This window comes from Thunnus thynnus, chromosome 3 (genome assembly GCF_963924715.1).
Source record: "Thunnus thynnus chromosome 3, fThuThy2.1, whole genome shotgun sequence".
Taxonomy (NCBI): Eukaryota; Metazoa; Chordata; class Actinopteri; order Scombriformes; family Scombridae; genus Thunnus; species Thunnus thynnus.
The window spans coordinates 23,083,431-23,111,168 of NC_089519.1; the positions used below are offsets into that span (position 1 = coordinate 23,083,431).

A 27,738-nucleotide genomic window follows, 5' to 3' on the forward strand; every position below is an offset into this window, starting at 1 on the left:
TCCCCATGGGCGATGAATAAAAACTTATTTTGACCATAATGAGGCATACTGAAGAGAACAATATCGGCCCAACAATGACGCTGCATTTGATGTTTTTAGCAAATTTTAAGTCTCCTGTTAGAGATGATGGAAAAAATACGTCACTCTCTTGGGAACAGACAAAACAGGACTCAGTGAAGTTGTGGGCTTTCTTTACAAAGTTGCCTCTTGAAGACCTTTCAGCACATTCTCTGAAGTGGTGCAGACAGTGATTGCATTAAAATTTTTCTATATAATCAGATTTAACTGATAAGATGAACTAAATAAAATCAAAGTGGCCTTTACCTAACCGAACATATCCTGCACATTTTCACTAGAAGAGGATCATATCAAAGCATTTTCTCTTTAGATCACATCTGCAATGCATCAGCCTGTAATTGCTCTTATGAAGACTTATTTGTACTCATGAAAAAATGTCAAATGCAGACACGGATGGTTGGTGGTTTTAGTGACCCTTGAACTGTTTCAGGGTTTATTGCATCTGTGCATCTTAAATTGTGATTATTTCAACTATATGATCAGTTAATATGGAATTGAATAATCTCACAAATACTTTATTTTTAGAGCTCAGTTAACCACAGGCTCCTTGTAACTGTTTATGGATATGGTTTTAATCAAAACCAATTTTTGTGTTATTTATGGTAAACATTCCTTATCATTAATTTTTTTAAAGGCCTGTGTTTCTCAGTTTTTGCAGTGAGGTCCTACATGAATGCTAATGTTTCTGCCACAGTTAGAACAGTTGTTTTTTGGGGGGGGGGTTTATTTTAAATGTGACCTTTCTGTCTGTGCTCTTCCTACTGCTTGGAAGTGGGCAGGGCTCAGTTGTAAAAAGTGATACTGTGCGTTCCCATGTACAAATTAGGAATATCTAATATATATAAATATTTATTTTTAGCAATATTTGAATCAAAATATGATGATGGCTGTGAGGTTTTTTGCTCATGTTGGCGAGCCACAGAGTCAATCAAATCTGATCAAACTGAACCCACAGTTCTGATGAAGCTGTTGTAAAAGGGTCAAATTCTAAACAAATAATAAGCATATTTGTTTATTATATATTAATAACTGAGGGTGTTTTTTCTCCCCAAACTTTATATTATTGAGAAAAACTGCAAGTCTGAAACAGGTCACACTGTCCTATTGAACTAACCTTTTTTATCTTACCTCAGCCATACACTGTCTTGTGAATAAATAATAGAATTTAACTTATGAAGCGACACCACAAGCAATAATCAGTCTTTTGTAACCAATGATACAAAATACATTCTTTTATTCATTCATCATTGTAAATACACAAAACAAATCAGTGAGAAGTATTCACACAAACAATATTTAGTGGGATATAAATCTTGACACCATTTACACACCATTTACACAAACTATTTTGGAAGTTAACGTGCTTGTCTTTATGTTATCCTTTTGATGCATCCAGTCTGTAATATCAGTCAAAGCTATCTATGCTTCTCCCCCCCCTTTCTATACGCACAGCTTATATCATTTCCACTACTTTATTTCTGAATCTATCCAGCTGTGCTCATCCTATCTCATCCCTTTACTCTTCTCACCTAGATCATTTTTGCTGTAATGTTTAGGATTCATATTTTTATTATATGTACATGATATACATTGATTCTTAAATACATTTTCATTGTTTCCAATCTATTTACAATATAAGAGCTTATTGATATTTTAGATGGTTACAAAATATGTGTACTTGATGCTCTAAAAAAATATTAAAGCAAAAGGAGACAAATGTGATATTATATTGACTATTTAGTTAACAACTGGTTGTTTAAAAGGAGTGGTGCACTGCTTCACATCCAGTACAACATAACTGCACAGTATTTCATGAGAGGAAAGTGTGCAGTCATATTTGAAAAACAGAAAAATAAACAGGACCTTGCGCCATCAACAAAATGTTGACTCAAACTGAAATTCTTCTTGAGAACACCCGGTTTATGGAGACTTTTTGTAATTCTAATCAATCTTCTCACGTCTCCATTCCTACTGGCTTTGTAAATGGAAAAAATTGCACTTCCATCATACCCTTGAATCCTGTGATTGAAAAAGCAGAGCCATTCTCTGTCTGGTATCGGAACCGCTAAGTCTGCAGTAGAGCACTACCTCAGTGCAAACAGTCTTACCCACACAGTTGTATCACAATAGAATGCAGCTGTATCTGACAGATCAAACAAGGTTTCCACAACGGACGCAATACTTTATCTCTCTTCTTGTGGCTAAAAATCGAGCGAGGAGCTAATGTCCCAGATGAAACTCATCATCCTAATGTAAATGTTCTTTCATTCTTTGGTTTAAGAGTATTATGCGTCGCATTGAAGTCCCAGAATACCGTTACACAAGTCTGTAGTGAACAGTGTATGCGATTAGTTCCTCATATAATATGACCAGTATTTAGTGGGTCTGGACATTGTTACTGGTTGTGAATGTTTTGCATAGCAATAGTTGAATAGAACTGAACAAAAACAACATGAAGAGTGAGATGCTGAGATTTTACGTAACAGACGACAGAACATTGCAAAATTCAGATCCGGTAATAAAACAAAGGATATTCATGTCTTTAGAGCAATTGGACTTTAGAGTTTGGTGAGGAATGTACTGTGCAGTAATAATATGGCTTGTCTGTACCTGTCTTTTACGTCTGTTGCCTCCATCTGGAAAAAGTCCACACCTACATCACAGCATCTGCTGGCTAACTTTGTGGCTCCCTGAATGTCATAAAAAGGTGTATGTGTGTGTGTGTGTGTGTGTGTCTGTGTGTGTATGTGTGTGTGTGTGTGTCTGTGTGTGTGTGTGTGTGTGTGTGTGTGTCTGAGAGTGCGTGTTTGTATGTGGGTGCAGGGATGGACGACTCACAGCAAACACATTAAAGCATTCCCATTCGCTTTCTGCTTGCTGAATAGCAACCCACACAGTCTGTTCTGTCTCTTGTTAGTCTCTGTCTTTTGCTCCTTTTCAGTACAGCCACAACCCATCCTTTAAAAAACTTTCCCTGGCAGATGGAGAGAGAGAGGCCTCTACGCCGACAGCAGCTGCCTCCGCTTCAGATCTTCTGGCACATGTGGAGCCTGGATTTGGACGAGGAGGTGGCGTCTTTCCACACCTTGCAGGAGAGGCCCTTGGCACAGTCACAGCGCTGGAAGATTTCCAAACCGTGAGAGCCTTTCTTCCTCTGCTTGGTGCACACCTCTCCCTGCCTCAGCACCGGCTTGCAGATTTTGGTCCAGAAATGGCGGGCGCAGCAGTAGCCCTCCGAGCAGTCAGATGAACGCAAGCAAGGGTCGCCCTCATGGCCTGTCAGAGGAAGAAGAGAGACAGTGAGCAATATATCTCCAAACAGTTTATCAAGTTGGCGTATCTCTACTCAGAAAAACAGAAACAAATGCTTCATCGGAGACATAAAAGAGCTGCATGAAATTATAAACCATCCAGCATCTTGGAGTTCGCTGTATGGTGCTTTAGTTAAAGAAAGCAAAGGAAATGTATAATCATTGTTCATTATGCTGTTATGTTTTCCATACGGATACGTTTATGCAGCCCTTTCTTCACGTTTCAATTCAGACTGCATTATGTGTGGCCATGTCAGAGACAAAAGAAACATATGAAGCTTTCCGCATAAATCAAACAAACAATTTGCTTATTCTGTATATTAACCATATCGTCCCATCTGGTGTTAGTCTGCTATTCTTGGCAGGATGTTAACATTACTCTTATGAATGTATTAGTATAATTAGTACAATTTGGTCATGCAGACTTTCTGTGAAACACTTTTAAATGTGTATCACCTCTTGCCAAAGGCTGCTTCATCACTCAGACTAGTCATTCTGTATCCCTGACAAAACACACTTTGCTGATTAGTAATTTCAATATGAAGCTCTGACCCTCAGCACGATAGACTGCTAAGACTGACTGCTTGTTCATTGCTTTAACGCCACTGAATCTCCTTGCGGATTTTACTCATGAAGCAACTTGCGTAAGGCCGTTATAATGTAATAATGTTGAAGGAGAGAGATTGAGTCAAGCACAAATAAAAGTAAATGGCCTTATTTATCACAACTTTAAGTAGTGCTGCTATTTTCACATTGATTTTAGCATTGCAGCCTGCTGTCTTGAGGGTGCATTTAGAGTTTAGCAATTTAAGTGTCTCATTAAATATATTGCTTTATGGATAGGCCCTTACATTAACTTAAATCAGGTGACATGAACGGTAAGCAGGGGGGTCAGAGAGTTATTAGCTATAATTGTGCCAAACCTGCATTCTGTGGTTTTTACTTGTGTATCACACAATGTGCGCTGTCAGGGAAAGTGTTTGCATGGCTTTATGTAGGTGCAGAAACAGCAGGGTCATTGTGGTTTCTTCTAGACTCCCCATGCTGTGCTTTGGGCTCGCAGAATCTGACATATGAGCAGAGGGGTAATTATCAACATAGTTTGTGGACTGGCGTCGCCCATGAAATCTGCAGGACACGCAGACAGTGAACAACAAAAAGATTCAGCCATTCAGGCCAGGTTCAGTGAGGATGGCAGCAAAGAAGATGAGAGAAAAGACAACAGCAGAGGCGGACTTTACCATTAGGTAAGGTAGGCAACTGCCCAAGTAATAGAGGCCCAAAACAGCTATAGATTTATTACGATGTTTATGAAGCATATAAAATTATGTTACTATTCATTAGACCCCGAAAATACTTACAAAACAAAAAAATTATCGTCAATGTAAGACCCTCCTGCGCACTAGAGATTAATGGACAATCACTGAGGAGCAGCTGCAACCCCTGCGCACCTCTCAACTAATTGCTAAGGACGCAGAAACTCCTCGAGGTGACGTTTAATTCAACACAGCATTAAACAGAATTGTCACAGAGCATATTTCAAAAAAAAAAAAAACAAAGAAAAGTGAAGCAATCATTGTAAAACTCCAGAATGTAATCTGCTTTTCAGCTGCTCCCCCTGAAACAATGAGCAGGACCACAATTACTAACGTTTTCCTGTCACATCGACTCATTTGTTAGATAATGAGAGCACCAACAGTCTTCTCCTCTAAACCCTCATGAAAACAGGCAAAGAGAATGATGATAATGTAAGAAAAAAACTGCATTCAAGGAAGAGGGAAAGTCAACTAGTAGACTAATGAAAAATGCTTTCAGGATAGTAGGAGAGAGATGTGCAGCAACCTGCTGGTCCAAGTGATGGAAGAAGTATTCAGATCCTTAAAGAAAAAATACTGCAAAATACTGTAGTATAGAAATACTCTATTACAAGTCAAAGTCCTGCATTTTAAAGTTTCACTTGTGTTATGTTACATGTTACTTGTGTTATTATTACAGACATATTGCCTTATAAGAAGCATTTGAAAGTTAATTTGAATGTTTATTTTAACATAATTTTATCAGAATCATCTTTATTGATGGTCAAATATGTCTTTGCCTGTTTTTAAAAACTGCCTCAGTGAGTTATGCACAAGAATTCCAGTGCACTTGTATTGTTCTGTACCTGTCAGAATGACAATAAAAATCTGTCTCTCTGTCTTTCTTCAAGTAGCCTTAAGTACAAGTAGTCTACCTCACTTGAGTAAATGAATTTAGTTTTTTTTCACTGGCTGGCTCAGTGAGCAGTTCAGGTCAGAGAAGCAGAGGAAAAACCTGGTAAATGACTGGAGTTAATGAAATCATCAGCCTCTTTAATACCATATAGTGAAAAGTAACCAAGTACATTTACTCAAGTATTATGCTTTCAGTTATGAGGTACATGTACTTTACTTTAATATATCTATTTTATACAACTGCATACTTCCACTCCACTTATACTGGGAGGGATTGAGTCCCTTCTATTTCAGAGGGAAACACTGTACTTTTCATTCTACTACATTTATCTGACAGTTTCTTACTTGTAGCTCTGAGCTCTACTTTGAACGGATGTGAAACCTGCAGTCTGCAGTCTCTAGTGCAAATGCTCTGCCCATAGAGCATCATGCATTCATCCAGCCAGCGTGGGAATGTCACACCCGACACCAGATTTTAAAACTCTGTATACTGTGAGAAACAGAGAGATTTACCTGGCGGTGGTAGGCTTAATCAGCATTATTGTGTGAACTCATTTGGCAAGGGCTCGAAAGTAACGGACGTTTCTTTATATGTAAAAGTCCCACACTATAGCTTTAAGTAAATTTAGGTACATTGTGCTAATAATACTTCTTCACTTACATTTTGAATGCAGGACTTTTACTGTTTACATACTATGTTTAGTGTGGTATTAATTGATGTTTGAAGTACTTCATCTTCGACCACCAGTTCCAACATTCTCAATTAGAGAAAGGGTGAGAATAAGGACCGAAGGAGGCTTCATGACTAAGTTTGCCTGGGGCCCCTAAATCACAAAATCCGCCCCTGGACAACAGTGATAGTGTTTGGACATGACAATGGACATGTTTTAAACATAACATCAGACATATGTAGTCAAATCTTACCTTTAAGAGGATGCTTAGCATGTGCTTTCCCACTCTTCCTCCAGCTGTGGTCTTTGGTGGAAAGTTTGTTATGCTCATCTAAAGCTGAGATGTGAGGTGAAAGCACACTCTCAGAGATAGGGACACAAATATCTGCAGATTGATAAAGGAGAGAAAAGTATAAAGGTGAAACATCACAGAAACCGATACTAAAAAACAAAACAAACAAAAAAACCCAACAAATTTTCAACCAACTATGCTTGTTTAAAGACCAGAACCTTGTTTCCCAAAAGCGTCTTAACTATAAGTCTATCTTTTAGGGTCATCTTAGCCTCAAGATGCTTTTGGGGAACAGGGCCCAGATCAATATCTTATCTTAGCTTGTGTTAGTGATTACTGACTGGAAGTTCTCAGGGGAACTAACTGCAATTGTTAACTTCCACTCACTGTGTGTCAGCCATGTCAATTAAAAAGAAGTAACCTCTGGCCCTCTGCCACACATACACACACTCATGCCATTCACACAGTTTATTGCTAAAACATCATACCAAAATATGACCACTGATTCCTAACCTCTGGGCATCAATTTAATACAGTTCAACTATAGTTCAGGATTCTGTCTGAAAGCATGTGTTCAACATTATTTAAATATATTGGCTCCCTCACTAAGTCTCTGGGCTAGATACTGTGGTACTGTTTGTTCAGTGACCTGAAACAAGTCACTTTTTCCAGAATATTTGCATAAGACAAAAAATCTAATTTCTCAGTCGTTCCCTGCAGTTACAAATAACAGAAACCGACATGCACTAAAACTGTGTTTGTGTCAGGTACGTACAGTTACTACAGCGGTTCCCGGGACAGCACATGGCATCTCGATGGCAACGCTTCTTCCTCCTGCGGCAGGTGAGGCAGCGAGAGGGAGACTGTTGGGGGCTATGGCAGTAACTTCCCACACTGCACTCCTTATCGTTGCTACAGGGATACATCTGCTGAGGAAAAAGATGCATTTACTTAGAGTTTATAAAAAATTCTATACTCCATAAGCAGACATTTACTTTTAGAGAGATGCTGCTAAAGTGAAAAATTGAATTAGCACAGCTGCAAAAAATATAAGAGGAACACATTGTGCGTGGCTGGACTTGGTTGCACGTGGTTGCATTTGCATTGCCCACCTGCTCACAATACAAGTCCTCCAAATGAAATGACAAAATACGTTGTTGGTCCATGCACTCCAGAGCAACATGTACATTAGAAGCATTTTCTGATCTGACACCCCATATCAACAGGATATCATTTGTCTGTGACTGTCACAAGGTGCAGTCATGCTTTGTTTCATAGCTCTTTGATTTCCAGAATAAACATCCCTTATTCAAAAGTTAACTATCCTTTCCTTGGATAATACCTTAACTGATGCCAATTTGACTGTGATTTCTCTGCCTCTGGGGGATAAAACAATATGAAACATTCACACACATGTGGTTTTGGTGTAAGCATAATTGATTCCCTTATTCACGTCTGCAGGGTCATTCTGTTGTAGTACAGACTAGCACACAGCAGGGGAGCCACTTTCTGGAAAGATGTCTCAGACTAGCTGGTGGATGCCCCCCTAACAAAGTCACACACAGTCCTGCAGTTCACTGTCAAACTCTGTCCAATGTCTAATATCATTAAATTGTCTCTTTTTATTGGGCAACAGATCCTTTTGGGATGGTAAATGTGTCATCTCTTCCCATATTAATTTAATAGGACATATATTTGATGGTAGTGATTCTGCACCTCCTACGCAAGGACATCAGCTGCGTCCACCACATTTCTACCAAATTATCAGAGTGCTGTGTTGCAGAGGGCACTGCTGGTGAAGGAAAGGAACCCCTACAAAACTCAGACCTACAGTAACACAATATTGCACTACTTCTAATTCCACTTCATGCACCACGGTTGCATCATGCGCCTCAGGCCACAAAATTAAAATCGGAGCAAGCAGTTAACATGTCAAATAAAACTCGTGTTATGTTCAGGTTACAGGTCTTTGGAGGGACTCAACATTCAGAAAACCGCTGTGCAATTAGACCGAAAACATGACCTCATGTTAGAAATTGTATGTGTTGCTTTAAGAGAATATCAAGGAGTTATTCAATCTGATGATAAGCTTTTTAGCTGTATTTGTGTGCAGGCCTGTGCATCAGTGACACAGAAGAACTATAAATAAATAGCGCTGTTTTAAGAGAGAAATGCTGGACCCCTGTAATACTGAAGAAAGCCAAGCAATTGAAGCTTTGATTGTTAAGAGTCATTTTGTTTTTAGTCAGAAGTTTCCCTGCTGGCAATTCAGGATACTCAAGAATTGTTCTCAATGAAAACTTCAGATGCTCCAAAATTGATTGTTTCTGGTAAGAGACATTGCTGTTTTTTTAAATGTAACTATTGGTTTTGCACAACAAAAAACAAATGCCATGCACCTTCATCGTAGTGCAATTGTGGCCAAAGCAGCAGAGATTTACAACATCATCAAATTAACCCAAAACTAGTCGCATGGCTTGATACTACTTGGGGTAAGTGGGAAAATATGTTGGTTGTTTGTTTTGGGTGAACTGACTCTTTCAGATCATAAACTGTGGTCCCTATGAGGCCAATTTTGCATTTCCAGTAGTGGACAACATGTTGTAGGGATTAACATTTCACTCACTGGTATTGTCTTTTTTTCAGGTCCCAAACAATGAAGCTATTACAGTTTCTAAACCGGGAAGAACTGCCTCAGTTTCTCTCAATTTCTCTCAGTCGTGTCTAGATGTTAATCCTAGATTGCGAAACTCTCGCGAGCTGCTTCAAAATATTCTTGTCTTGCTATTTTAAATCTCGTGAGTTTTCGCCAATCTAGGGTTACCATCTAGACACAACCATTTCTCTTAGTGTTCAGAGGCTTAATGAGTCTACAGACATAATTGAGGGGTAATTACTGCAGCTAATCATACTCCTCTAGAGTCGATTTAGCACAGTTTGCATGGTTTGTTTTAGTATTTCTTGTTTTTACACAGAAAAGGTAAAGCCATATTTCTCTTGTAAAGCCCAAGATGTAAAAAAAAAAAAAAGGATTCCTCAAGTCTTTTCTGTGAGTGGACTGAAATGACCAAGCTTGAAAAACCACCACCTAACAAACATCCATTGTCCACAGCAGCTAGAAGTACAATTAAGGCCAAGCTCACTTTTTCCATAACAAGTGTGTACACCAATAAGAGGTTTTACTGGAACTGCTGTCTTGATATAATTCCTTGCACATGCAAAGTCCTGTCACCGTTAGACTTGGAGCAGGAGCAAAGGAGTTTGACATAAATTGTATCACAAATCAAATGAACTCGCCATACAACTGAAATAATGTCACGAATTTGCACTGAACTCATTTTGCACTGAAGAGAACAGGACATTTTGAACAGCTGCAGGGCAGCATCAATACTCTGGCTCAGGTCCACATCCGTTGGGTGAGACACAAAAAAGGTCAGGCAACTGTGTTTCTCCAATTGCTGAACATCTTTATCTTATTTTAAGCCATTCAGTTTGATTTTAGGATATTTTTTATTGCATCGGATGGACTGAGTTGTCAGACATTTGCACAACACAACACCTATTCAAATATGCAGATCAGTAAAATGAGCAGGATATGAAATCTGACTGTGTAAATTATGTCCAGTGTAGACTGACATTAGAACAACATGTTTGGCTGGCACACCACCACCGGCACCACAACCACATTTAGCTGGCACTGCACTGACAGATCTGATTTAGTGTGGCTTACCACTGACAAACATGGAACAATAAACGTGAATGAACATGAAAAAGGTTTAAATCAGAGTAAAATCATTATAGCCACAATAAAAAGCAAACTCCATTTGGGGTACAAGGTCAGCTGAGAGAGACTGCCATACCCAAAAGAACAGGCATCATTCCAAACATGAATGTACACCACATGTTTAAATCATCTCTCAACAATATCAATATTTCAGCACATTAGAAGTTGTTACTTGATGTGCATGTGCATAGGAAAGTGAACAAGATTAGACTCATTGGAAGTTTGCCATACTGACTTTCTCAGGCTGGAAACACATGGAGGCAATGAGACAGCCATAGAAAAATGAGCAGGAATATTAAACTGAATGCTCATCCATCATTATGACAAATTCCCATAATGCAGATGCTTAATGTGTTGATGAAAGTAACAAAGCCCTATGCTTGATGGATTTGAAAGAAATCTTAATTACGAACTACTATGTTAAGATGTGTTCTGAGAATAATCAGAGCCTTATTTTAAAGGCCCAGTCAACTGATTTAACACATGAAGTCATGTGAAAACAGTTTTATAATATATCTGCAGGCTCTGGAGGAGCTTTGTCAAATCTGAGTAAATAACCTCCCTGGCGATGTCATCAGGGTTTCCAAAGCTTAGATTTTGGAGACATTTTTTTTAAAGCCTAAAAAATGGGGGTGAGGGGTTTAAAAGACAGTTCAGGTAGAGTATAATAAAGACGCAATCAACTTGCATTATGGATGCCTGATTTTAATCTCTCTTCTTCTCATCAAAGTGGAATATGAAATGAAATCTTCCATGGAATTGCAGCACTTCTTTAGATCTGAGCTGTTCTTTCACAAGCAAAAAAATTTTTTTTACAGGAAATAGTTTGACATTTTTGGAAAAAGGCTTATTTGTTTTCTTGCCGAGAGTAAGATGAGAAGATCAACACTTTTCTAGTTTGCGTGTTGAGTACAGAGCTATGGCTAGGAGGCAATTAGCCTAGCTTAGCATAAAGACATAAAGTTCAAGCATTCTTCTACCAGCACCTCTAAAGCTCACTATAACATGTTGTATCTTGTTTGTCTAATTCGTGAATAAGCAGAAATTATATGGTGAAAAATGTGTGGTGTCAGAGGGTGTTCTGTAACATAACTACTTTTTTGTTTATTCGTCTGCTCAGCCCTTCTGTGATGTGTCTGCTGGTTGCCTCGCAACCTCACTGTGACATGACTCCAGGAAGTCACGGCACCCGGCTGATGTTCGCCAAGAATTTTACATTTCTGTTTCTGTAGCGGTTAAACAGGACTTGTAAGTGGTAGGTGGATTTTTTAATTTAGGAGAGAGCCAGGCTAGCTGTTTCCCCATGCTTTCATTTTTTTATGCTAAGCTAAGCTAATTGCATCCTGGATTCAGCTCTGTACTTAACGCACAGACAAGAGTGGTATAAATCTTATGATCTCTGTCTCAGCGAGAAATATTTCCCAAGCATGCCAAACTATTTCTTAATTCAAAAACAGTTAAGATGTAAGTTAAGACGAACTATTTTCAAGGTCATGAATGAACTTTTATGCTCAGCTGGGCTTTTCTGTTTTTGTGTCAACTGCTCATTCAGAATAAAGTGCACATTTCCATGGACTCTCGGTGTAATCACAGCTGAGGAGGGAAATATGCTTGAAATATGGTCTGAAAAGAAGTTCAAGAGAGTGCAGTGGGAGTTTTTTACCCTGACATGAAAAATGTGCTGTTATCTAAATATGAAGACAAATGGGCCCAGCCACGTGTAGTACTACTTCATACTACCTGCTCTGATTTCTATCCTGATTTCTATCTGTCTTTCTGGCCAGCAGGCTTGGATCGATTACAGTGCATTGCACATGTAGGGGGGGAATAGCAGGGTGAAAGAAGAAGAACGGGGCTCACCTCTTCCATCACAGCTCAAACCGCAAGACAGCCCTTTGAAACCCAATGATACGAGGCCGTCCCCCAAATCACGTCTGATAATCTCGCCTTATCTTGTCATGTTTTAAAACGCCTCATTCGCAACTTCTGAGGGACGTGGCTTCATTTGGATGCATCTCATTCATCTCACATCTTTTCTCTGTTGCTCCCTTATTTTTCCCTACACAGCCTTCGCACATAAAAGCGCAGCCTTGGATCCTGCGCAGGAAGTGGGTTGAGAGCTGTGTACTCTGCAGCCTCTCTTGGTATGCTGGTGCGACGATAAAGGCAGAGACAGACAGTGAGCCATAAGGGAAGCCCCCGGCCTTGTCTCGTGCTGCTCTCGTGCTGGTAAAGCACTATGGCTTTGAAGAGAAACCTTAAATGTGCGGGAGCAACAATCTACAAGGGATTTACTGCAGGATATACAGGGCTTTCAACCCTCCTCCTGGTTTTTGGATCCCTTATTTACCGAGTCATTCCAAAGTGCTGATATATTTTGATGGAACTGCAGTGCAATACACAAAAAATGTATCTTAAAATTGCATGGTTAGTTAGTTGAGAGTCAGAGGGTTTAAAACTTAGGGACAGCAGAAAATTATTGGGATGATGTAGTGGGCTAAATATAATTTTTTGTAAGGCTTTGTAAAAAATCATTATTGTTTTTTTTTAATGCTTCCCTTCCTCCCCACAACATGTTAAAATATCTGATAGAAACCCTGAGAAAGAGAAAGACCTGCTGTCCTCTGCATATGGCAAAAAAGTGTCCCTTTATGAACCATGGCACAAGTCAAAGCTGTCTTTTTTACAACTTTATTTATGTAACTAGGGTGAGAAAATATAAAAGACGATCCCCTGCTCTCCCTAAATAGTCTGACTCCCCTGCCTTCAGCCAAAAGATTTCCTGACCCCTTCTCCCACCCTAATAATATTCATACAGTCCCTTACTGTTTGTACATGGGAAAACATTGCATTAATAATTATATGGAGCATGATAATTGTACAACCACTGTTTTTACCTGAAAAAAGCACAAATAACCACAATAAATCTTGAGTAAAAGATGTCTTCACACACTATTTGAGCCCCATGTCGTGATGGCACTTGACCTTCAGAGATCAAGCCCGTAACCTGAAACTGTGAATGGTTTTAATGAGTGGTGGGGGCCTTACAGAGTCAAATAAACGATGTCACTGAATAAACAAACTTCATATGCCCTGAAAGCACAGACAGCTGATATCAGATAACATAGGGATGCCTGTGCACAAGTCACTCATACAAACCATGTCTTCAAACACAGCTTGGTGTCTTTCATCACTCAAAACACATGTGTTTATGGGCATGTCCCTTTGAGCGCTAGATCCCAGAGTCTCCAAAAACTAGACGTTCCTTAAGTTAAGTATACATTCTGAGTTGATCTTATTCATCGAACGTGAAGGAAGGCACACAGTCACCGTACATGGTTGCTCTCTTCAAAGACTATCAAAGGAATAGGGAAAAGCTCTTGATGGTAATCTAGGAGGTGTGTTACTCTAAAAGGTGTAATCCTGTGGAATGAGAGGTGTATGGGTCTCCTCTCTCATTAACAGGTCCAATTACAGTAAAGGAGGTCACCACATGAGGCCCCTAATGGCTCCAGTTCGGGGCCCTCACTGCACCCAAGGGAGCCACAGACTGGAAAGGCGACAGGAGACCGAAGCACGAGTTGAGCTGAGCGCTAACAAGCAGTCACACCTCTCTCTGCCTTTTCTCTCTCTTTCTCAGCTCATTAAGATCACTTAACAGTCATTTTAGGTTAGAGCGGGGGTAGGCAGTGCTGAGAGAGAGAAAGAACGTGGCTCTGCTTTTATAGGCAGAGCCCTCGGAGATCGCTTGTTAAAGTAATCTCTGCGCTGAATTAAATAAAGCAACTAGTTAAGGCTGACTGACCGACTGCTGATGTTTTACAGACACGTACTTGCATGAATGCCGCCACGCTGTCGGTTCCCTTGTGGGTTCAGAGGTTACAGTGGTGAGCACTGCCTGCCCGTGCTATCCATTTCTGTTGGTTCCCTTCCAAGGAGCCACCAGTGCCACCCACGAGCGCCGACTGTCAAGGTCTTAGAGGCCTGCGTTTTGGTTTTGTCGGTTTTACTCCAGTCAGGCTGATGTGAAAAGAGTGAGACAACGGGAAAAACACTTTGCCCCAGCAAAGGATAGCTAAAACCTGACCCTGGTTCGCGTGTGATTAATATAACTCTTATCTCCAAACCTTGTCAGCAGCTACAGGAAATAAAAGCACATTAGGCTGTCAAATGCTTCCTATAGCCGAAGACTCTGACCAGCGTTTCTAATCTGATGGATAAAACACCAAATTACACTCTTGTTTCCTGCTGCAGTGGCTTGTCTCTGCGGGGTGGCTGGACTCCCTTCCTCGATAATTTGCTACATTTGAAAGTGAGCCAATGAAGTCAAATTATTGCGTGATTTCTTGCAATTTTCTGCATTTTTCTTAAACTTTTTCAGGACCTCCAAACAGAGCTGCCTCACACCATGTAAGAATGTTCTCTATTCTTGACTGCGGACTAAATTTTTTTCTTTAAATGGCCATGGTGGGGAATTACTGATATTCTCACTCACATCACTGGCAAGATCACAATCACTCACATCCTGAACCCACTGCAAATTCTCCAGAGGTGTGATAATCTGCCAACTATTCCTCACTAAATGTAACACACTCAACAGCATGAAAACTCAACCATAAATCTACTTGTAGGATATCGGCACAGAGGATTCCTATTAAGCACATGCCAGAGGAGAAATCTGAGTTGATGCAGACCCATTTTCCAAAATTACAACCACGTCTTAATCAGCAGTAACTCATTTCACAAATGCAGAAAAAGATTAAAATATTTTCAGGGGCCTACTATGAATCACTTTAGAAAGAAAATGACTCAGTAATGTGTTGTTTTGTCTAATGTAAGCTGTTTTAAGACATCCACTATAGTGAAATAATCTAAGGTATAGTAGTAAATGCTGATCAGTGTGCCTGTGATCACTCCTAAACTAAATCCATGCCACACTTTGCCATTACAGCCTCACAAAAAAGGCAGACTTGTTATCTTTGATATATTTTGCTCATAAATGGCCACTGTTTGATGAGATGCAGAAGTGAAGTTTGCTTGCTAGCGTCTAGCCGCATATCTGGCCAAGGCTGCACTGCGGCTGTTACTTTACAACTCTGGAAAACCTCCTGGCAGCAAGAACACACACACACACACACACATATATATACCCCCCTCTTTCTATAAATGCTATTAGCCATCTTCATTTGAACACACTACACCATACACCATGACATTTTACTTTTATAATAGTATGGTGGTCTCTGCACACACATATTGTTTCCCCTCAGTCCACTCTTCCAAACCGCTCCAGATTATTGCAATGGCAACGATGTAAGCAGGCATTCAAATTGAGGTCTGGCAGGGTTGCTTGAGGTTGGATCTCCGCACTCCGCAGAGGAGAGAAAGTGGCTTTTCCATAATTTTCTTCTGCCTGAGCTGGATGTCAGAGCGCTGCTCTCAGCACTACACACTTCACAGATATCCAGCATTATCACTACAGCAAGTGATATTACAGACAGCTGAACAGGGCAAATGTAAACATAGGTTAGTGTTAAATCTAGAGGGTGAGACTGTCCCGCAAAAGCTTAAAAAATAAAGACAGGAGTAATCAGCTGTTTTAGTGAGCTGATGAGGAGACTCTGCCTGCTGTGGGGGGACATGATGGAGATGTGGCAGTGCCATCTGCTGCTCAAAAAGATACTGTAAGGCGTTAACAGCGAGTCAGAGTTTAACATAATCAGACTATTAATTAAAACATACAGTCAGCTGTGATATTTACACCATTTCTAGGAGATGAAGGGCAGTGCCTTTTGTCAGTTTTTTGACGTCTGATATGTCATGTTTCTTTCTTCAGGACTTCTTCACATATCAATTTTCCAAACCATCCCCAGAGCTAAAACATCCGCTTCTCAGAAATTAAAGAGTTCTACTTTTCTGGCCAACAACAGCCCTAATTTCTCACTTGATAAAAACCACTCATAATGTTCACAACCTTTTCATGTTTGCCAGAGTGAAACTTGCCAAATCTGTAACATTTTTTATCCCACCTTTGCTGTCAAATTACAGTAATATGGCACTTTGTTGAAACAGCAGGAATTGATAACTCTTTGAGTGGGTATTAAGTGGTTGGTAAGCGTATCCCTCAGAGGCCCCACAGTAAGAATCTCATAATCCCAGCAAGCGTCTGGACCACTTTAATGACACTAAGACCCAGACAGAAAATTACCCCAAGTGTTAACTTTTTCTCACATTTCTGCTGCCATTAATGATTTACTGTGGAAGTGCGCTGCGACCGACAGTGGCGTCAGGTCTGAAAGGCAATTAAGGTTTATGAGGGGTCCAATCCCTGCAATTTCCAATAACGATTCACACGTGAGAGAGCTTTTTCTTATGGCATAAGGCTATTTTACTTGTTCACCTCAAGACAGTCCATAGGTACATTTTTGGAGACATACTACAGAATTACGCACGCTTGTCTTTATCCATACTCATAATTACATTAATTGTTAAAAATAATAATAATCTTCCTTTTTCATGTCTATTAGAATAAATTAATAAGATTTTTGGAATAGTTAAATTATGATTACCACAAATAATAGATTATTCCTTCACCCAATATCCGGCTGTGCGTAAACATGAGATTGGCATATGAATTTCTAAATTCTCAAGACAATTAAATAATTTAGATTACCTGCGCAAGGACGTTATACTTCTTGGTGATCCCGGTGTGGACAGTAGCGGAGCGGTTTGTGGCGGGTGTGGGTGTCTCTTCCAGCAGAGCAGGCTTGATGGAGTTCGCCTTTGGGCGCGCCTCTGATACCTGGGATGTCCCCGTCCTCAGTGTAGCGACGAGAAACATCACAGCACAGTATCTATTCCATGTAGAGACAAGCATCCTTAAAAAAATACTGAAATGCCGCAAAAGAGGGGAAAAAAGGCCAAATCAATTGAATAACCTAAACTTTGCGCGAAGGTTTGTGCCGCAAAAATGAAGTATCTCAATGGGAAGTGTGCGCCCTGGCAGTGTCCATGCGTTACGCTTGCCCGACTGCGATACAGAAAGTACTGATGAGGCCAAGTTTTTGGTCCTGAAAATCAGATATTCAGAAGAATGACTGCCATCGACACAGTTATCTGAAAGCACAGAGAGCCCAGTGTGGGAGGGAAATAACGAAGACGTGAATCTCTTAAAATGCTGATGCTCTGAGGGTCAGACAGAAACTTGACAAGAGATTTCCACTCTGTCTCTGGCTGTGAGTGAGCACTTAGTCCTGCTGCCGGGTGTTTTATGATCTCGGATACTTTCTTTTTATAGGATTCTAATGAGTTTGCTTCCCCCGCCCCTATTCACAACTGACAAAGAATGAAACTGATCTGTGTGCGGCACTGCTGCTTGCGCATTGTCGTCTGGACACCGGCACCAGGAGCCCCGTTGGGAAAAAGCTATAAAATTATACACTGTGTATTTTAACTGGGCGCTTGACCCTTTTTACTGCGAGGCGGTCGGGCGCATAGGAAATGGGAAAAAAAGCCAGGGTTAGGCTGCTCTAAAGACGGTTTGTAAGTAGCCTAAAGTGGAAAGTTTTCAATAGAATTAATAGGTGTCACTAGTAAATAGTCACCTGTCTGCGTAATAATGTAAAATCTAAAATATTCGCATTCATCCCATCTCAAAACAATAAGTGCTTTAAACTTTTAACTACTACTTTATGATGTATGTCATTGGTGTCCCGATCATCTCTGGTATGAATGTGAAATGTAAATAAGCAGGAAGCGGTTCAGGGTCCATTTAACCGGCATTCCGGAATAACTTAAACTATCTGATAACCATTGTTTTCCCTCTGTGGGAAAGGCATCCCTCATGATGCAAGGAATGCCAATGGTGATAAAGTTAGTGATATAAGTATTATAGAGGCTCCTTTGTTTGATTCTCTATCAGGATAAGTTATATTCATGTTGGTAAGATAATGCATGTAGAAGCACAATGAACTCTTTCTGTTTCAGACAGGTAAAGCCTATGATTTTGGAGGAATAGTGTATTTAGTTCACGGACAAAAGTCCTATCCACTCTGAAAATAGAAAGTATTATGCACAAATACAAACCACACTACATGTAAATCAAGCACAAAAGTCATCTTATCAATGTAGAGAAATAACCAGCCAGTCACCAAACCATCTTTCCCACAATGGCTCTAATAATGCTTTAGTCTTCTCACAAGTTGGAACCATCTATTCACTGCTGGAAGCTCTGCTGGGCTGGGATGAAACCAGTATACCGGTAAAGGCTTCTGACCTCAAAAGTGATCCATCACAGGCTCCAATTCAAAGTGTCAAGTTCTTTTGTTTGAGACAATGGACAACCAACTGAACTGGGGAGTGGGAGGAAGTATTGGACTTGTTTGATGTAACTGTAGATGCTTAGAGGTGATACTATTTTAGCCACCTTTGTCACCTGAGTGCACAGTGATTTACCTTGAAAGACTACCACCAGACAGTCACTTTCTGATGAAAAAAAGCATTTTTTTTAAAATGAGCCATTGTCACGGGAAAAAAGATGAAGTTGTACATTTTCAGAGAGGAGTGAGACTGCAAAAAATAAACTTCAACTGAATAAGTATCACTGCTATTGTGAAGATTTCATTAATATGTTCTGTGGGATAAATGAAAGATTATGTTCAAGCAAAACAAAAACTTTGCCTCACAGCAAAAGCTTTGCAATATGAATATGATTTATTCCATAAACACCAGGTGATGCCCAGCTGGATTTTGTCTGCCTTCAATGCTGCTGATTAAACAGCTGAAAAAGTTCATGAAGAGAGGGGTGAAAGTGTCTCACAGTAAACCAGACAACCAGAGCAAAGGAAGATGGGACTGGTTTGGAGCATCTATGGAATTCAAAACATATTCATCACTTTAATACATGCAAGCAGAAAAGGGGAGACACTTAAAATGACATACTGCTGAAACTCTGGAGGAGAAAAAACAGCATGTTGATGTTTTGGTGCTGATAAGCGTGGAGATGTCCAGAGAAACCACAGCCGATGGGATGTGACAGGCCTGAGTAACAGATGAGCCCGTGAAGGGAAGGTGATGCGAATGTTTTGGACAGCGAAGCTTCTGGTGCCATAGATAAGGTTCTTCATGTCCTAACTCTATGCAGAAGTTTTTAGGGATGGCAGTGTGAGTACGTCCCTGCTGCTTTGTCACTTTTTTCAACACAGCAGGTTAACAAAAAGCTTTGAGGATGTCACCAATTAGTGTAAGAAACGTGGATCCTCCTTTTTAAAAAAAAAAAAAAAAAAAATGAGGACATGTGCTTGGTTCCTTCACAGCTTGGCTTCACTGAAATACAGAGAAGGTCACCTGGGCCAAGATTTATGATTGCTTTCTTGGCTCATTCAGTTGGAAAGAGTTTACTGTGGGATTATCTTATGTTCTGACATGCTATCATCACCTCAGCCTCCACACGGTAATCACATTTGACTACTATTTTGCAGCATTAATACTCTGACAACACAGACATTGCTGAGTCTCACATGTTGAAAAATCCAAACCATCTGTAAAATAATATTTGAGAACGTATCAATATCTGTTCACCTGACAACAGAGAGAGCAAAGCACCGCTGATGTGCAGTCTGTTTTGAGGGAAGACTTAAGTTGTATCACAGCAGGTAGACTGCCTTGACGTCAGCCAGGAAAACTCTGGCATCGCTTGCAGGTGACTAATAAGTGAAAGAGGTCCTGTCCAGTCGAATTAGAGTTATGTTAATGTTGACAGAGACAGTCATGTGACGCAGGTGGTCATCTGCTTGGTGCCACAGTCTCAATCTATAGCTGACAGACAGTGTAACATTTGGAGTGAGTTGCATAAATATAGCTTAATACTGGTCCAAGCCTTCGACTGGACTCAGATTCCTGAATTAAAACAGACTGTCTGTTGTATAAATATTATGACTGATTTGTTTCAAGTTGCCAAATTAGCCACTCTGTCCTCTTTATTAAAGCTTGATGCCTTCAAATGGAACTTGTGAGGTCATATTTTCAACAGATGAGTACACAATATTTGTTTATTATATGGTTTAAGAACATTAGATCAGTGTTGCAAAGTGACTGACATTAAACATAGGCATTGCCTTGTTCCCTTTTTAAAATTTTTAATGAGTTTAATGAGTGTTTTCTGCATTTTGATGTGACATTAGGAGCTAGAAAAGGGTAGATGGCAATAGTAATTAATGAAAACGATTATTATTTATGAATTACTAAAAAGTACTAAAAGTATTTGCCAAATTTCTTTTTAAAATTCTGTGTACTGTTCATCACAAGCTTTCATAAACTTTCTGTTCACAAAGTGCTTCCTATAGTGAATATTGGAACTCCACTTAAGGCACCATAAAGCTTTGTTTATACTTACACCGTGGCGTGGGCCACAGATAGCATGTGAGCTACAAGCAAGTACACAAACATTTATGCTCAATGCGTTGTCAGGTGCAGTATTCTCCAAAATGCCAGGGGGCGTACAAACATAATATTCTGTGAATAATCTGCAGAATGGATGTATTATAAGAGCTGGATACCGGACCAAAAATGGCACCCATTTAGTCCAATAAGAACTGCTCAGCTGGCGTATATACCAAAAAAAGTTTCTAGCTTCTGGGTTTGCTTCCGTGTTGTGCGGCCCACTGAATATGCACAGTGGTGTTTCCCCTGCTGGCCCCGCCCGCAAGTTCCCGCTCGGCCCATAGACTTTACAATGTGATGACGTCATGGATTTTTTCTTGGCTCAAGGAAAGTTTTGCAAATATAAAACTCAATGGATCAAAACTTCATAATAGAAAGAGTCATAATTGACCTTGTTTGAAGTTCTTGGTGTCATGTCAACAGTTTTACAGACGTCTCTTTTACAGTGGTGGTCTATGGGGAAAATGCTTTTTGGGCCACAGGGGTATTTTTGATTACAATACTGTGCGTGACCACTGGGAAAAATTGGCTGCTAGGCCTAGCGGCAGAGCCCTATCCAGCTCTTATAATACATCCATGATCTGCAGTCTTGCAGACCCACACGATACACCCACTTTACTGTAGGAACCGACCACTTTACTACATGACACCCCCCTACCCTCCCACCCCCTGGAGTTCGTCATTGCTGAGTAAGAATACTTATGGATATTAAAACTACAAAGGCAATGCAAGAGGAGATAGTCTGTCAGTCCCTGGGAATATAGCCGTATTATGAGGCCAGTGCATGCTATCTACAAGGAAATGCACTTCAAGTGGCGGTGCACAACCAATCAAAGTCATTAGGCCAGACAGAGCAAGGAAAGTTTATAAAGTCAATTGTTTTACATGAGGCAAGAACATGCATTATAACAATATTTAAAAACACAACGACCAGATGAGTTCTGTAACAGGTTGTTCAGTGTCTATAGCAACTCTGACTTCACATTATATTTGAGTCTGTCTTTGTGCGCCTTGCTTTCGGTTTTCTTTCCTCTGATATCTGCTTGTTGAATTTCAAACACTGTATTTTACAATAAAGCAATTAAGTATTAAATGACTGTGATACAGTGTATAGTATGACATTTATGAGAGCAGTAGTCTGTAGACACAACATCTTACATGCTGTGTGAAGTCCAACATGAGATTAAAGGTCTTGGAATTGGGTTAAAGTCATTATGGGTTGATCCTTTCATGTGACTGAAGACAGTGTAAAGACTTGCTGTGGCACAGTGAGACTGGTTCTTATTAATGGATCACACAGTCCAGGACTGGTTTCACCCTCCTGGTTGACCACCCGCAGCCACGCATCAGTACAACACATCAGTCAGCCCACCCTGAGTCTGCCTTTGATTCAGGGCCGTTCAGAAATTTGGGTGTTTATGTTCTGTGCAGAATATGGGGTTCCCCACAGTTAAGACCCAGCAACATGTCTGTAAATCATGCTTTGTTAGTGCGGTGGAGCTCAGTGAAAGGCTGTATTGCTGACTTTGATGTGAGTCACACAGAACATGCATATGGGCTACACCCAGACGAGATGATAAACAAATGATCCAAGAGACTGTCTATCCCTTCTTTCGTAGATCACTACCTCCACGGCCTGCAGATGTGAGCTGGTAGCCTGATGACGCAGGTCATAAGGCAGGTGTGGCTAACCGTTATTGCGATAGGCTGAGAGGAAGTAGGTCTGATTCCAGAAAATGAAGCGTTTGGACATAATGAGAAAAAGCACATTTGTTGGGAGTTTATTTTGATTTTAAATGCAGATGATTGTTCTTATTTTTATTACCGGAATTTTTCAGCATGACACTGGTGATGGATTATGGGGAAATCTATTTTCATTAAGAGTCGTTTCCGAACAGGATTTTGGTTTGCTTATTTCATTGGTTAATTTATTAAATTTTCCAAGCAATCCTTGATTTAATATTTGTAGAGATGAGTACATATCTGGACAGCTTTCTTTCAACACTTGTCTTTTAAAGTCTTTCCAAATAAATTAGAAAATCCTATGCATATGTTTATAATAAAGAGTGAGCCTTGTAGCAGTGAGTGCCTTGCAGTAGATACAAGAACTAGCCAGAATTTAAGAAATTTGAGAAGGAAAAGCATTTTGTTCAAACTTGACTATACTAAGACACAAACACGTTTGTTTTCCAGAGATAACTATTACTTAAAACTGATACATCTCTATTGAAACACAGCGTATATGGACTAATTTGACTTTTTTATAATCAATTTTATCTTTACCATCAGATTCAGTGATATTAGATAAGGAAATGTAGCATATTTTACTACAAGTAAACATTAAAACAACAAGTAACATGTACAGAAGAGTACAATAAAGGAAATGCACAAGAAACCCAGACAAGCACACAAACAATAACTAATTATAAGCCTGAGAAAGTGGAAAAGTGTTCAGTTTGTTTTTGACTGTTGTGACAGATGTGGTTTGCTCCTGATCGGAGGACCAAAGTAACTGAAAGCACCTCCACCAGATCTGGATCTTATCAGGTACAATAGGTCTGACTGAACTGTAGTCAGGGAGCAGGTCAGAATTGTTCTAGGGAGCCAGACCATTAAGTACTTTAAAGATTATTAGCAGAATTAATACATACACATAATACATTAAACGTATCATATCAATGTTTTCTTTACAGTTGTAGCCTCAACGACACAAAAAGGCTCCAAAGTGCTTAATTACAACAACGGTACTTGGGTAAAGGCAATTATTTTGCCATTAGTGCAGTATAAATTCTGATTAGGTAATCTCTGCCATATGTGTATGTTCATTAGTCAATGAAAGAAAGTAATTTGTAAGACTTAACTTAACATGAAGGAGCGTAGGATGTCTCTACATTCTCAGTCCTGTGAATATAATCGTGTTGAATAACTTCCGCTGAATTCAAATGATTTATTGTTCCAGTCTTTCCCACTCTACATACAGCGCACGTCCTGTGGCTCTGATCTGGATCGTTAGCAACATCACTTTAATCAAAAGTCCAACACTGCTTTCATAACTTCACTCAACTGCACATTCCAGTGAGATGAACAGGAGGCTGCAGTGAGAAGTGGGCAGGGCTCTGTTAAAAAGACGACATGTTGCTCGGCAGATAATTGTTCCTATCCTCTCATTTCCCGGGAAGATGGATTAGGCCATTTCGGAAGAATCGGGCCTTCAGTTGGGAACATGAATGCGCCCAGTTACCGCCTTTAACTGACTCAGATTATTTAATCGATAACAGTGACCCTTCTACGGCAGAGTGCTGACCACATGAAAGCACGCAGAGCTCTGGTAATCAAGGGCCCAGAAGGCCATTCCTGCCTTTAAATCAAAAGATGCCCTCTTTGCCTTGGGCTGTAGGAAGTGGCGACACACAGAGGCGCACTGTCACTGATGCTCCTGCTATTTGAAGTCCTCTTTAAAGATGTGGCTGCCTGTCCTCCTGAGGTTTCACTATAGACAATAGATATAAGAGAAAAAGCAGCTTTGGCATTCTACGATCATGTCTCATGGTCAAATATAGAGACGAATACCAAAAGACATGAACACAGGTATCACACAGAACAATAGCGCGCATACATACAAGGCTTTTGTTCATTCTTCAGCAGCGCCGGTCACTGCGTTATTACATAGGAGGAGGGAGGATTAAATATAGTTGTCTATGCTGAGGTTGACATATTTGAAAAGAAAATTTCAGCTTGTGGTTCGGACTTGCATGAACCATGAATAACAGACACCAGGTACATATTCAGCAGAGCAGTATGCACTGGGGCCAGAGTCTGGCAGTTTGTGGCCAACTCTCCAAATGAGATTTATGATGTGTCTGACCAATATAGGCTATAAATACCATGTTCTCATGATAAACTGTGATTTTCCAAATATTCCATTGAATCAATATGGTAAACCAGAAAATTAGATAATACCATCTGTGGGATTTTAATAGCATACTTAGAGCTCAGCAGAGCATGGACAGCACAGATAAATGTAAGCTTAATTATTGCTGCTGAGATCCCCATGAGGAGTGTTGATTAGTTTTGACAGTAATAGTGTTTTAATTGAAGCCAGCCCCGGCCACATGCATGTGAGCCTGGTGGTATACATGCTATGTCTGGCTCACGCATGCACTCGGCAGTTTACCCTAAAGTGCTGCTTTAAAATGTCTGCAGTAATTACAAGAGCATACAATTTTTGGTCTGTAACTCGCAGTATGTTCAGAAACAGTGTTTTCAGGTTTTGTTCTGTACTGTAGCCAATAGCTGTTTCAGCAAGTTAACACATTTTATTACAAGAGTTACAAAATGTGCTGTATACGGTGGAAAAGCTGTACACATCCATGCTGTAAATTCAGTAATTTTACTTAGATCAACAGCTAAAGATTTGAAGTACTGTACTGTTGTACATTTCAAAATCAATGTACTAAATTTCTCTGCCACATACATAGATAGCAGATAGATTAAATGATAAGAAGTGGAAATAATTCTGATCCTCATAAATGTTTAAGCCTTACATACTGTTCATATTCTGGCCCTTCACAGTATCCGCTCATGTCAGCCATCATGATTTAACTGAATTTTATTGAATGTGACAAATGCAACAACAATTTTGAATGGCGATTTTTGAATTATAATGAATACGTGTTAAATTTAACCTGGAATTCTCTCTAAAAATTTATGTGGAATAAAGTTGAAATATTTCCATTTTTGTATATCTTGGGTCATTTCAGTAAATGTTCTAAAATTTCAGGCTAAAAGAATGGTGTTTAGGTGTTTTCAGTCCCTCCAGGAAATTGCAATTTTGCAATCTCGTTATCAATCAATCAATCAATCAATCAATCAATCAATTTTTATTTATATAGCGCCAAATCACAACAAAAGTCATCTCAGGGCACTTCTCACATAGAGCAGGTCTAAACCATACTCTTTAATTTACAGAGACCCAACAATTCCCCCATGAGCAAGCATTTGGCGACAGCAGTAAGGAAAAACTCCCAATAATTAATGTAAATTCAAGAAATCTCCATAATATTTGCAATAGCTTGCAATTTTGCCAAATTACTGCAACTTTTCCATGAAATCGCCAAATCAACAGACCACTTGTGATTTGGACCAGTTGTCACATTTAGTGTTGTGGTTACTTATGTCATCTTAGCACGCATTCAGCAAGGATTCAGGTGGAAGATGGACAAATCTCACCTGACAACAAAAATTACTGCCATAGACCATGCAAAACAATTCCCAAATGTTTTGTTTCACTTTGTTTTTCATTTAACCTGCACTAGGCATTTGGTTTGCATCCAGTTAGTCAGAAGAATACAAGTTGATGCGTTGTTCAAGACAAAGATGGACAAAATCTACCTTTAACATAAAAATGGGCACTTTGGAAATGAAACAATATTTTTATGTTAATTTATTTTTTTAATGGCATTATTGACTAATTTTATTTGTAGCTAATGTTGAGGTGAAAGTTGTAGTAGTTTGTAGTAGTAGTTCTTAAAAAATGGCATTATCTTCCTATGCTTGCATTTTTTCCCAATTCCCGCAACTGTACTGCCAAAAGAGCACATAAAACATTGCACATTTTAAGAAAAGCAGCTGCAAAATCGAACATTTTTGGCTTTAATCCTGGAGGGACTGGTTTTTGCTGTGTTTGTACTGCTCAAATGTACAAATGGGTCAAGTTTAACCTGAACTGTACATAAAGGTTAAAAGCTGTCATTCAGCATCATACAGAAATATAACATTGTGTCAAACAGAGGGTTGGGTTCCATTTCAGATCCATTTCCAAGTAAAGCTTTTATTTAATCTTTTATCTTCTTTTTTATCAACAAATACAGGTGATAGATATTCATTAAGAAATCTATCTGGCAAAATATAAGAATCCTATTGTTAGATATTTTCAATTTAACAATTGACTTGTAGTGAAGAACCCACAGAGAATTATCCCCCAACTCTGCAGTGTCCTTCAGTTCTGCAGAACATTTTAGCATCTTTCAGCTAATTGTTGTGGTTTTCTGACCTGCAACTTTACTGTTTTGGTTCACTCTCACCTCCTCATTCAACCCAATCGCCAGAAGAAAACGTTAACATTAAACGTTTCTGCAAACCAGAAATGTTGAATATATACGTTTCAACACGTGAAATACATATATCAACATTTCTACAAACGTAGCATATTAACATTTCTGTTCAGTTGAATAATGGTGTTTTATGGTGTGACAAAGCTGTGGTTAAGATCTGGTTAGGTTTAGGTACAAAGACCACTTGGTTAGGGTTAGGGAAAGATCATGGTTTGGTTTAAAATAAAAATAAAAAAATAAAATAAAAACGGCCAATGTCTTACTAAAAACACCAGGTTTTCTCACCAGAAAAACGGTTGCAAATGTCCTGACTTCTCGCTAAAAACACCCGCTTTTGTCAGTTGAAACAGAAAGCAGGCATTGGTTTCGAGGTGGTCTCGAACTGTACTCTCTGCTGACTTCCAACTTGCTGGCAAGAAACTTACTAACCATCCACCGGCCCCTCCTTCTCCTAATAGGAAAGATCAGCTCATATAGATTGCATGTGAACTACGTCACTTTAGAAATGTTGAGACGATATGTATTTTTGAAACGTTGATATACGTTTTGTTAACATTTTGATATGACACGTATTGTTGAAATGTTAGTATGCTATGTTTTGTCTCATTAGCGTTATATCATATCCCTCTAGAGACCATAATAGAACAAAAAGGAGAGTGAACATTTGACTTATTTTCATCAAGTTGACACAGTTTGTTGGCCAAAACATGAGTTGCAGGTTTAAGTTTGAGTTCTTTGGCTGTTAGTCTGAGTTTTAATTCTTTAGATATGACTTTATTCATAATCTTTGTCAGTTTAAGTTATTAAACCTAAGTTAAACCTAAATATTTAAATATACA

The 27,738-nt window shown here is 39.5% G+C and overlaps 1 protein-coding gene across 2 annotated transcripts; it reads right to left on the minus strand.

Moving 5' to 3' along the window:
- Positions 1-1,295: 1,295 nt before the first annotated feature.
- Positions 1,296-17,664, minus strand: dkk2 (dickkopf WNT signaling pathway inhibitor 2). Of its 2 annotated transcripts, none has more exons than XM_067584830.1 (4): positions 17,020-17,664; positions 7,338-7,491; positions 6,524-6,655; positions 1,296-3,354 (listed from the first exon to the last, which is right to left on the minus strand). In XM_067584830.1, the coding sequence occupies exons 1-4, from the start codon at positions 17,221-17,223 to the stop codon at positions 3,104-3,106; spliced, it is 741 nt and encodes a 246-aa protein (XP_067440931.1). In that variant the 5' UTR covers positions 17,224-17,664; the 3' UTR covers positions 1,296-3,103. The 2 variants fall into 2 exon arrangements, with proteins under 2 accessions (XP_067440931.1, XP_067440932.1); XM_067584831.1 differs by having other exon boundaries at positions 7,338-7,488; positions 17,020-17,658.
- Positions 17,665-27,738: the final 10,074 nt, after the last annotated feature.